We start from the raw sequence: 11,725 nt of genomic DNA, 5'->3' as shown, positions 1-11,725 counted from the left end.
CTTATAAAAACCTTACGAGGTGCTATTACTGTCCTCATTTGAGAGACGAGGAAACTGAATTGCAAAAAGGTAAAGAAATGGGAAAGGCAGCATCGGGTTAAACGCTTAGGACGTGAGTCAGACCAACCCGTCCGTATCCCAGGCTCCGAGGTCACACAGAGTGGATGAGCTCGAGCCCCTTGCTGCTGTAGCAGATGCTCTTGGCTGCTCCTGAATGCTGGGCCCCGGAAGATAAGTCCACATTGTGAACATTACCCTATAAGGCCCAAGGTGTGAATAAGTTGAGGATCTTGAGGGGGTGAGTTCATCCCGGATTACGCGGTTCAGTGGGTGGAGCGTGATTTGGCCCCAGGCTTCCTGTTCCTGGAGGTCTCGTCCTGACTTTTCTCGTATGATGAGTCCAGTGTTCGCCAGCCCCATGACCTTCGCTTGGACCATTTCCCTAGCCGTGCTCCCTCTATTGTCACTGTCTCCTGCTTTGGTTGGCATATAGTGTATATGTCCTTTCTGAGATACTATGAGGGTCTGGGAGGCGCAAAGGAAGGTGAAACAAAGTGGGAATCAGAAGAGGTTGGTCCCAATCCCCTAGTGGGTAGCGACCCCTCGCTCTTGTTCTGCATCAGGTGGACCCAGCAGGTGTTAAAAGACTCTAAAAGGTTGAATGGATGAGTGAGAAATCCTATTTCTGGTTCCCAACGAATAATAAAGCCCCATGTTCCCCATCAGTAAAACTAGAGCCCCTAGTCAGCCCCCTATACCTGTGAGGACCTAAGGAGAGAATGTCTGGCAAGAGGTGCTTCTGGTGGGCTTCACTGGTGGCGCAGTGGTTGAGAGTCCGCCTGCCGATGCAGGGGACACGGGTTCGTGCCCTGGTCCGGGAGGACCCCATGTGCCGTGAAGCGGCTGGGCCCATGAGCCATGGCTGCTGAGCCTGCACGTCCAGAGCCTGTGCTCCGCAACGGGAGAGGCCACAGCAGTGAGAGGCCTCCGTACCGCAAAAAAAAAAGAGGTGTTTCTGGCTTTGCAGACATACGGCCGGGACTGCAGGAGATTTGGCAGTCTACTTCTTTGTGTGCTGTAAATGCACTGTCAATAATTATGGGGCAAAAATAATGCCTTGTGACCCCAAGGAATTTTATGGAATGCTGTAGAAGGCTTTTGAAACTGCCACTGAGGGGAGGAAAAATCCTACCCTGCCAAAGACTGGCCTGATTAAGCATTAAGAAAATTCCAAGTGCCTGAGAATGTTTAGTAGCAAAACACACATAACCTTCTTAAAACAGCCTATCAGTGAAACTCTGGAACTTAAGGGTCTGAAGGAGTGGCCCCGTGGAGTCTGAGCTGGTCCAGGGTGGCTGGACTAGGCTTGGGGGAGGGGGGATCAGGGGGAGGGGACTGAGGCAGAGTACTGGGACCTGACGGGATTTACCGTTTTCAGGGCATCTGGGAATCACTGAAGGATGTGAGTGGGCACAGGGTGCAATCAGACCAGAGTTTAGAAAGCGGCTCTTGTGCCATGAGGAGGGAGATTAGTTGGGGAGAGACAAGGGGCAGAGACTGGTGTGGAAGCCGATTCTAACTTCCTGGCTGAAGGCCTCTGGGAGCACCCAGCACACAGGGGCGGTGGGAACAGGGAGTAGGGGATGGATTAAAACTAATGTATGCAGGAAGGAGAAAAAGGTGTAGCCGAAATGGTAAAATTAGATACAAGTTAGGCTACTGAAAGAACACAATGTTATTATAGTGGAGAAGAGCAGAAAACAGGGCTTTGACCTATCTGTATACTAATGCATGGTCTGGGGAGGCTTGAGGATTTAGGGTAATAAGGTAGATAAACTCTAAGGCTGAGACTAGGCTAAGGACACACTCAGGCCCTCTTCCAGGCTGCAGGTGTCCTACTGTGTCCTCACTTGGGGGAGGGGTGAAGGAGCTCTGTGGGGTCCCTTTTTTTTTTTGGTCGTAACAAAAAAAGTTTTATTAGAAAATGTGGGGTCCCTTTTATAGGACACCAATTCCATTCACGAGGGCTCCACCCTCATGACCTAATCACCTCCCAAAGCACCCCCCCCGCCCCCTGGGGCTTAGAATTTCAACATATGAATTTTGCAGGGACACAACCATTAAGACCGTAACTGAGATTGCATACCACAGTATTTTAAAAATCATCCTTCCACCCAAACTTGCCAGGTTTCTGCTCTTACGTATCCTGTACTTGGCTCCGGGTACATGGGACAGAGCGAGGTCTGATAACACTAAGGTACCTGCAGAGGCCCACACACCTGGTGAGAGCCCAGGTCCACCCAACTTTAGAGCGTGCACGTGTCCTACCGTGCACAAGTACCCCAACTCACAGAGGGGGAAACATGAGACAAACTAGATTACTAAAAACCATGCAACGTTGGGCTTCCCTGGTGGTGCAGTGGTTGAGAGTCCGCCTGCTGATGCAGGGGACGCGGGTTCGTGCCCCGGTCCGGGAAGATCCCACATGCCGCAGAGCGGCTGGGCCCGTGAGCCATGGCTGCTGAGCCTGCACATCCGGAGCCTCTGCCCCACAACGGGAGAGGCCGCAACAGTGAGAGGCCCACGTACCGCAAAAAGAAAAAACAGAAAAACAACAAATAAAAAACATGCAACGCGTACACCTATCTATGATAATTTTGGAGAGTGTATCACTTGGTTCCCTATATTTCTCAAATATTTTCAAGTGTTTCTCAAGTCAGATTCCAAAATATGTGGAAGGAAGCTGCTTCTGACATCTTTCTGTTAGTTTCAATTTTATTTCACAGACTTTTTACAGTTATACAACATGAAAAAGCATTAAATACCTCTATTTTCTTCTTTACGTGGTGTAAAATTTTTAATAACAAAAATTTCTTATCATAAAAGATGATGTTAAGTACAGCAGAAACACCGCTCATGATCAGCAATTCAATGATTTAACATAAGGTGTGCTCTATTTCATGATTTTTCACTGTACAAGAAAACCTCTAATTCAGTTTGTCTAAATGCAACAACTACCCAGTTGCCTTCACTTTTATGAGCTACACTCCTTCCTGTTTTATTCGAAATAGACTCTGGAAGAGGGCTGTGAAGATCAGAGCCTTCATGTGCATTTTTCCACATCCGTAAGGAAACACGTGGTTGCTTGTTCTTTTAATTGTCTTAAGATCGATTATCTTCAATGACAATAGTTCTTCTAGAATATGGTTCAAGTTCTACAAATATATATTGAAATTCATATTCGCCACTTTCTGGGTTCTGGAAAAAAATAATGAGTATCAAGGTGTTGCCCTGCTCTTTGGCACTTTACGTTGAGTCTGCGTTCAAGAAACCCCATCCCCACACGATCTCACCTCTTTCACTTCAAGATGCACCGTTCCTTGCTTCCCGGGCTCGGAGCCCTGGATGTAGAATTTCACACGCATGTGTTTCAGCCCATCTTTTACGTATTCAATAAAACTGTCAAGACAATGAAAACACACAAGCCTGAATTCCTCCCACTTAAACATCACCCCAAGCTCTCAAATCCAAGCCGCCTGCAGTACCTGACGTGCTGCCTTCTGCCGCGTCTCGTCATCTCCCCATAGCCTTTAAGGGGCTCGCCGAAGACACTTAGCACCTGCAAAGTAAGGTGATGCTTCCTCAGTCAGGGCTATTTTTTTTAAGCTTCCTAGGGAAATATTTTCTGACAAACTGAGTGGTTTATTTTAGGAAAAAAAAAAAAAGCCTGGGACTCTTTCAAAATGATATCTCCAATGATAAGAAAACTGGGAAAAGAGTTATTATGCAAAAATCATCCCATAATTAACACTCAGACTTTTCATGCACAGAGAATGAAATAGGTAACTTTATGGTGTTACTTGTAGTTTCAGAACAGTTAGGCTGAAGTGGAGCTGTTTCCACTCCCCTTTTACAAAAAGAAACACAATGTAACAAAGTGTTCAAATATTTAAATGTCTGAACATTTTTAGTGAAATTTACCCAATGGGGTCTAATACTAAAAGCTATGAGATCAAAATAATTTTTTAGTTATTAAATACACAAATAAAAACAAGTAATGATTTATTTAAAACAAACCAGATCTAGAGGTAGGAATCCATTATTCCCAATGGGAGAACTCACAATGAAGTGTAAATGTAATTTTTACTGAATTTAAAATGCAAATACTTCGGAACCTTTTCAAAAAAACAGAAATGTGATATCAAACTAAAACAAATATTGCTTCAACTCTGGAAATTTTTCTTATTTGGTCTGTTGGGCATCTTCAGTATCAAATTTTCAGGCACATATAGAGACTAATATGTAAGATGAGACATATTTAAGAACTGTGTAGCTGAAACGATTGTTCAAATAATTTAATAGATTAAACATGTCTGTATCAAAACATAAGTATTTTCTATTTCTCAACCAAGCAAAGTGCCTGGCAAACAATAGGCCCCTAATAAATCCTAACAAAATCGAACTGTTGAAGTTTAATTATTCTTCATAGAGCTCTTTTAGGCGGCAAATTAAGTTATGACCTTAATAATACCTCGCTCTCTGTGTTTATTCTGTGAAGTTCTGTTTTGTTCAAAATGCTGAAGATCTATGAAAGACCGAGTTTGTGAATAACACAGCAACTCTTCCTCTCTTCTTAGAGATGCGCCCTGACATGTAATTATGCTACTGCTCGTGTTTATTTCTGGACCCTGTAAAGGGTTTCTTGTCAGGGGTAATTAGGACCCCCAGTAACTCTAATGGGAACCTCCTTTACTCCCTGCTGAGTTTCAACTTACTCAGAGGGACACCTCCCCCTCTGCCTTCTCCTCCACAGTTCTCAGACTGCCCTGAGTCCAGGAAAAAGAAAGATGCCAGAGGCCGTTAGCTCCTGCCGTTCCGCCCTGACAAGATTAGAGACACTCATGGAGCATTTGGAGGTGGTGCCCCAGGGAAACCCAGGGCAGGGCATGGACGCTGAGAGGATCTGCGGGTTCCAAAGCTTCCCCTCCCCAGGGACCTCACGTCTGTTTCTCTGACATTTACTCCTTGGTCTGTGTGAGAAGCAGCCCTGATATTTATGATGCCACCTGCCACTTTCTTTCAAAGTACAAGAATTAAGATGTCAGTGAGTAAGATGCTTCAGTGCCAAAGTTTTCCACCCAGGAGTAAAATCTGGCACTGCACGGGCTACACGCGCTTTCTATCTGTGACTGGAAAGCCTTATGAAAAGCTTCCTCTGGACGGGATCCTTAAAAGAATGGAGGCGGCTTTTCCACATCTGCATCCTCCAGGGTGTGGCTCAGGCAGGCTGTGCTTAAGAGCCTAAGTGTGGAATCACCCAAACTGGGATTGAGGTTCTGGCTCTCCCTCTTGCCGGTTCAGTCATCTTAGTGGAGTTACTTAATCTCTTTAAATATCAGTTTCCTTCTGCAAACAGGATAATAGTAGCACCCAACACAAGTGGTTCTTGTGAGACTCAATAAAGACGATGTGCTCCAACACTGAGCAGAGTGCTTGGTGCATAATGTGCTCTCAATAAGCATCAACAGTTACTATTATGATCACAAGATCATGAATCAGGGTTTTAAAAAGACTAGTGAGTTTAATACTCTGGTATATTCTAAACATTTATTATTGATGACAACTAGTACAACGACTCTCTTGTACCCTTAGGATGGAAACACCGCCGCATGGACCTTTGGGTGCTACTCGTAATCAAAGCATTTCAAGTACAGAACAAAGAGCTAATAACGTAATCACAATCCAACCACTACGGTTTTATTATTATATAAATCCACTAGTCTCAGAACTAGCACGTGACCTCTGCCTGCCCCTCCCACATTCCTCTCCCTGATCAGAGTCTGTGTAACGTAATCTTGAGGACTAACCTCGGGATTTAATCTGCATTTTTCTAGGGCTTTCCCATATATCTTATTAGGACTGGATGAAGAAAAGAGTTCTCTGAAGATCGTGTAAAACAAGCCACCTGAAAATCAAAGAAAAAGCTCAAGCAAAGCGAGAGCGAGACAAATGGAAAATGAAAAAGATATTCAGGGGTTTTATACTTGCTGTGTTTTCAACCTGTAATGGTGATTCCAATAAGCACCACTATTAAATAGGTAAAATCTCTTCCAGCTTCTTTCACTGTAAAGAGAAAACACCACTGGTTACACGTGTGCCGGACGTGAGCAGGGATGCTTCTGGCTTCAGGATCTCTAGCAGGTGAGGGCTCAGGACCTAATGAGCGGGTCGGTACATGTTCTGGAGCAGCTATTGTCAAATCTCTGTGAATCAGGACCACCTGAAGAAACTTTCTGAAAGAACCGCAGCAGGATTCTGGGAGCAGGGCTTAGAAATCGATTCTTTACTTTAGGTAGCATTATGATTTTAATGCCTCCTTATTGTCTAAGATGAGGAAACCCTTTGAACAAGTGATCCAGTCCCTCTGAGTGGAAACAACAGTCCTTGATTAGGCACCACTGGATACGGTCTGCTGTTCACACAGTAAGAGACGTGTTGGCTTTGTCAGCTGCAGTCAAAATGGGCCTCGACCCTCAACAGTCAGTTACCTTCCCAGCCTGCCACCCTGCTGGCTGTGAAACAACAAAACAGAACTGAATTTAGAACAGGACTTTGCTTGGCCAGGCAGATTTGTGAATCGAACTGCTTTAGAAAATGAAGAACCTGCACAGATACTGCACTTTCTTTTTTTTTTAAATAACCCATCTCATTCTATTCTCTACCAAGGTCACAAAACACACTTAATAAGCAGTAACTGCCCGCTGTGAGCCCGGCGGCACGCTGAGAACACGGCACCCCGCGCTGGTCAGGAGCCGCGACGTTCCCCGTGACCCAGATCAGGCCTTTGCCCCAACACCTTTGCTCCCGATTCCCGCCCGGCACACTCACCGCTGCTTCGCTTAGGCTCTCGGGAAGGCTCTTCCCCGTTTATTCAACCACAAACATCGACTGTATGTACTACGCGCAAAGCCCGCACCGAGTATCACTCAGCCCACGCGTTCTCGAAGTTTGTTTAAGCATCATGTTACTCTTCAGCAGAAGCTGCTCATCGTCTACCTTCCTCTCCTTGACACTTTCAGACCGTATACTTTCACACAAAACCCCTCCTGCCATCTGTCTCTGCAATGAGGGGTGTTGTGGTGACCACCCACATGCTCCTCGCAGGACCGAGGCTCCCGTTACCCCCGGTGCGGGGAGCTGACATGGCTGCTGGCTGGCGGAATCCCTGCATCCAAGGCCCTGGCCCTCCCCACACCCAGTGCCTGGCTGGTGCCCAAGCCCCACACCTTGAGATGAGAGGACTGCAAGGGCCAGCCCAGCCCCCCGAGCTCCTGCAGGACCGGCGGAGGCCCTATCGCAAATGCCCCGTGCTTCAGCTTCTCCCTCTGCCCAGCCCAGCCTCCCCACGGGAGGCCCCCAAACCTCCTGCCCACAGACCCCACTGAGTCTGCTTCCCTGGAATTCGCCCTACGACGGGGCTATAGGAGTGGTCCTAGGAAGCAGCTCCAAACTGGGATTTTGGAGCTGGATCACTGGCCACCGGCTGGCCTCGAGGACTCGTCCCTGGTGGCAGGAGGAGCTGAGGCCCGGCAGGGAGTGGTCGCACAACTGCCGCGGCTCTCACCGCTGGTGGCCTGGAGCACCGGTGGGAGGGAGTGCACTGATGGGTGTTGCGTTTTGGGAATTTAGGGGGAATAAGCAATTATAAGGACTCGGACTGGATGGCTGTGGTAGCGGGCTGCCAATGCACTGGAGAAAGGTAGTGAGAGGATGAGGTAACTGATCACCAATGAAGGTCAAGTGTGAAAGTCAGACGCCTCCTCCACAGCAAAACAGGAGACTCCTTTGTTGCACCCAGAGGGCAGAAAAAGCTGAGGGCCAGGCCCAGGGCAAAAGAGTAGCAGAGAGGCTGGACTCTCACCCCACCAGGTCTCTTGTGCCAAGGCCAAGGTCGTGACTTGGGAAGAGAGGGAGCCTGCAGCTTGGCAAGGGGGTATCAAGGCTGACGCACTCCAGAATCTTGAGTCCGCAGGTTCTCCTGAACCCTCTGGCGTGAAGCAGCAGCTCATGCCTCCCAGTTAAAGGCTAGCTCTTCTTCCTCCTTGAAGACCTGGCGGGGGCTTCCATCTAGCGAGACATGTGCTCTGGCCAGGTTACAACATAACTGGGAGGAAAGAGGAAACGGGCCATCCCCAAAGGGGCTGGAAGCCCCACCAGCAGAGCCGGCTGTACCCTAACGGCAGCGTGAAGGGTCACAGAATACAGAACTGGACAAATGAGAGGTGATCAACAGGGGCAGTACTCTCCTCTGAGCAAAAACTCAAGTCTGACAAGCAGCCTGGGAGCTGGTGCATGGCTACGTTCGCTCTTGGAAAGATGAGCGTGATCCACATTAAGTGAAGTAAAAATGACAGAACTGCCATGGCAAACTATGGGCACGCTACAGTGGGTATAATACACCGAGGGCAAAATCCACCAGCCGACTGTCCTGTAGGGGGGCTGGAAAACACTTCACATCATTACAGAACAAAGCACCCTGACAGCCATGGGGACGGCCGTGGCATTGAAGCCAGGTGGGAGCAACCATGATAATGAACGGCTCTATTTCTGGACGTGAATCAGTCTTCAGACCTGGAATCCATTTACTGAAGGAAGACCAGCCTCTATACTGAGCAAGTATATGTGATTCCCCTGGTCCTTCACCTGAGCCCTACGGCCATTCACTTGGTGACTGTATGCTGGAAAAGGGGGACACCCAAACACTTCAAGGTCTGCTGGACAGAGTCTGAGCTGACATCAATACCCCAAGGAGTCATTATGGTCCCTCTGTTATGTACGTATGGTGGCTGTATAATAAAGAGCCTGGCTTGAAAAGGTTCACAGCTGGGCCATGGACTTACCTGGCAGTCATTTCCCTGATTCCCAACGTATAACTGGAATGGACATTCTCAGTAATTGGCAACAACAGTCCCTACTTTAGTTCCCTTGAGGCAGATTAAAAGCTACCATAATGGGTAAAGTCCAATGAAAGCCTGTGAAACTGCCTCTTACTGACCAAAATAGTAAATCAAAAGCAGTATCACATCTAAGGGGGAATGCCAGAGGCAGTGCTATTCTGAAAGACTAAAGATACAGGAGTAGTTGTCCTGGATATCAGAAAACTGAGACTGGGAAAATCTGCATTCAATTTTTAGTTATGTGAAATTGGGGAAATATGCCTTATACATACTAATGAGTAATAATGTCTGTCTGAAACAGTAAATTTGAGGCTCAAATGAGATGAACTAACATCTGGGAAATCTACTTGTTTATTATAAAGTTCTAAACAATGGTTAAGTTTTATATAGCTGTCACCAAACTAAGAAAAGTTGAGAAAAATTTTATAGACATAATTCAGCAAAGTTATATCAAAACCAACTTTCAAATCTGAGTTCAGATCTGTGTAGAAAATTGTGGGCCTGTATTCTCTGGTTCTAAACTGTGTTTAACGGTTCTACCTTTTAATTTGTGTGAACTGTTTATTCTTAGCACTGAACTTGTGTAAAAGGGCACTGGCAGCCCTCATCACGTTTGCTGAAAGACTGACCGTTACAGGGACTTCCCTTTTACCTTTCTGTGACGTTGAGATGGCGGTTTTCCCGCTCTGACTTCTGTGCACAGACACTTGTTTGCTGCCGTCCTCCTTCGCTCTCTGCTGGTTCTGTCCTTGCGTCCAGATGGTTTTCTGGGTGACTCCCAAAAGACACCTAGGTCGCACCGTTCTCTTCTGCTCTTGCGGCTCCCATCTCCAATTGGGCTCAGTCTTCAAGCACGCTTTGTTAAGTACAAAGTGTGCCAAAAACAACCGCTCCCCCGAGGATCTGTGCAGCTTCTCCGTACACCGTACAGCTCGTAGGAAAGTACAAATCATGTTCCCGGAAAGCCGCTCCGCTTAGGGAAGATGCCAGCTGTGACGAGTAAACCTTCACTACCCACCACACACCCAGCCGGACGCGGACTCCAGTCCTCGCGTTCACACCGATAATTCTGGCTCCAGCAACGTAAATCAAGATAAAGTCTCCCGAAAAGAGTTGATGTCCTCCTTCCCTTCTCTTCGGCCCTCTTTTTACTGGAATTAAAATGATTTGATTACTTTCTAGGCTGACATTCACCCCATCCCCGTCAGGCCTTTGCAAAGCAACCAGGGAAACCCCTAGGAGTCCTGGGAATAGTAGTTTGAGGGCGTCACTTCTCCCAGAGTTGCCGCAGCGGGGAAGGCACAAGGACTACACCTCCCACAGTGCAAGGCGACCAGAGCGCGCGCTGACCTCTCGCCGCCTCCCAGACTCCCCTGCGCGGGCCCCTGCGCACGCGCCGCAGTAACTGGCGCGACAAGAAGGCGGGGCCGTGTTGGTGGTGGGCGGGGTTTGTGCCCCTGGCGCTAATTCAAATAGAACTTGCAAAAGTCAATTTAGCAATTATAAACTGCTTGTTCCTGCGACCCCTAGAGAGCCCCCTATAAACAGAAATTCTCGTTCTGATTGTCGCTATCATATTCCTTATGGGCAGATGATGTAGCCTTTGCGTTTGTTCTTCCTAAGGAAACCAGACAGGAAACCGCGCAAACTACCCCAGAGCCAGCAGGTGGGAAGGGACAAAGCCACCACAAAGCCCACGCGACCGCCAGGCGTCCTCGGCGTCAGCACGTCGGGCGTGCGTAGAAGCCGGGCCCCGGAAGTTTCTAGAACCGCCCCTGGAGCCCGTGGAAAAGCGGTACTGTCCTCAGCCCTGCCGCGCTTCTGCGCACGCGCATGGGGCGCGCGCTGGCGTAGAGTGGGCGTGGCCCGGGGCGGTGCGACGGCCGGAAGGAGGAGCGCGCCGAGCAGCATATGCGCTGGGTCTCCATGGCGACCGGACGCGGCCGGCAACTGCAACCGCCTTGGCGCGGCCTCATGGCGCGGACCCCGCCACTCGGCGGCGACGGCTTGGCCCGCGGGAGAGCGGGGAAGGCAGCCGGGGGCTCGGGGTTCAGGTGACTCTCGGGGGGCGCGCGCCCGGGGAGCCCCTGCGAGGAAAGCCCCTCACTCCCCCGCCTTCCTTTCCCTTTATTTTCGTTGGTTCCGCCGTGGCGGGTCGCTCGCCGCTCCTTTTAGCGCGGGAAAGGTCTGGAAGGACGGCGGGAGGAAGTCTCTAAAACTTGGAAGCGGGGGGTTACCCCAAGTCACGATACAAGTAGAGGAGCTTCCCGGAGTATTCTTTCCTCAGTTCGTTAGGTTAGTGGGCCCTGCGGGGAACGGCGGCGTGCGAGCCCCGCGACCCTGAGCAGCCCTCGCGGTGAACCGCCGCGTGAACGCGCTCACCTGCGGGGGCTGGTGCGCAACTCCGCGCTCCACCCGCGGCTCGCTGGCAGGGTCCCCTCCAGAACGCGTTCCCAAAGTTGCTTCCTAATTCTGGGACCGGGAGTCACCTTTTGTCTTTTTTATGACTTTATAACTTAGAGAAGTAGATTCTGCTTATCAAACATTATTGGTTTTCTCTCCCGCTCCCAGTTCACGAACGGAGGACTCAGCCCCTAACGAGGTAACTCTGTTAGGCAGGTTGGTCTGGGAGCTGCACCTCCGACGTCAAGGCCTGGTCTGAGTTTCTAAGCAAACCCTGGAGGGATGCCTCCTAGACAGTTACCCCTTGGTGCTCAACCTCTAATCCTCTAATGCCGTCTTCATGCCCAAGCGCGGGGGCGTGGGGT

General features: G+C 49.1%; 1 protein-coding gene across 1 annotated transcript; it reads right to left on the bottom strand.

Annotated features, from left to right (window-relative positions):
• Window positions 1–2,755: 2,755 nt before the first annotated feature.
• On the bottom strand, window positions 2,756–10,183 carry TIMM21 (translocase of inner mitochondrial membrane 21). Its single transcript, XM_027118758.1, has 6 exons — window positions 9,610–10,183; window positions 6,061–6,123; window positions 5,868–5,965; window positions 3,546–3,619; window positions 3,354–3,459; window positions 2,756–3,258 (listed from the first exon to the last, which is right to left on the bottom strand). The coding sequence occupies exons 1-6, from the start codon at window positions 9,908–9,910 to the stop codon at window positions 3,163–3,165; spliced, it is 738 nt and encodes a 245-aa protein (XP_026974559.1). The 5' UTR covers window positions 9,911–10,183; the 3' UTR covers window positions 2,756–3,162.
• Window positions 10,184–11,725: the final 1,542 nt, after the last annotated feature.

Source organism: Aethalodelphis obliquidens, unplaced genomic scaffold (genome assembly GCF_003676395.1).
Source record: "Aethalodelphis obliquidens isolate GAN/ISIS:26980383/991018 unplaced genomic scaffold, ASM367639v1 scaffold19, whole genome shotgun sequence".
Taxonomy (NCBI): domain Eukaryota; kingdom Metazoa; phylum Chordata; class Mammalia; order Artiodactyla; family Delphinidae; genus Aethalodelphis; species Aethalodelphis obliquidens.
The sequence above is the reverse complement of the archived record's forward strand: the minus strand, read 5'-3'. Positions and strand labels throughout refer to the sequence as shown.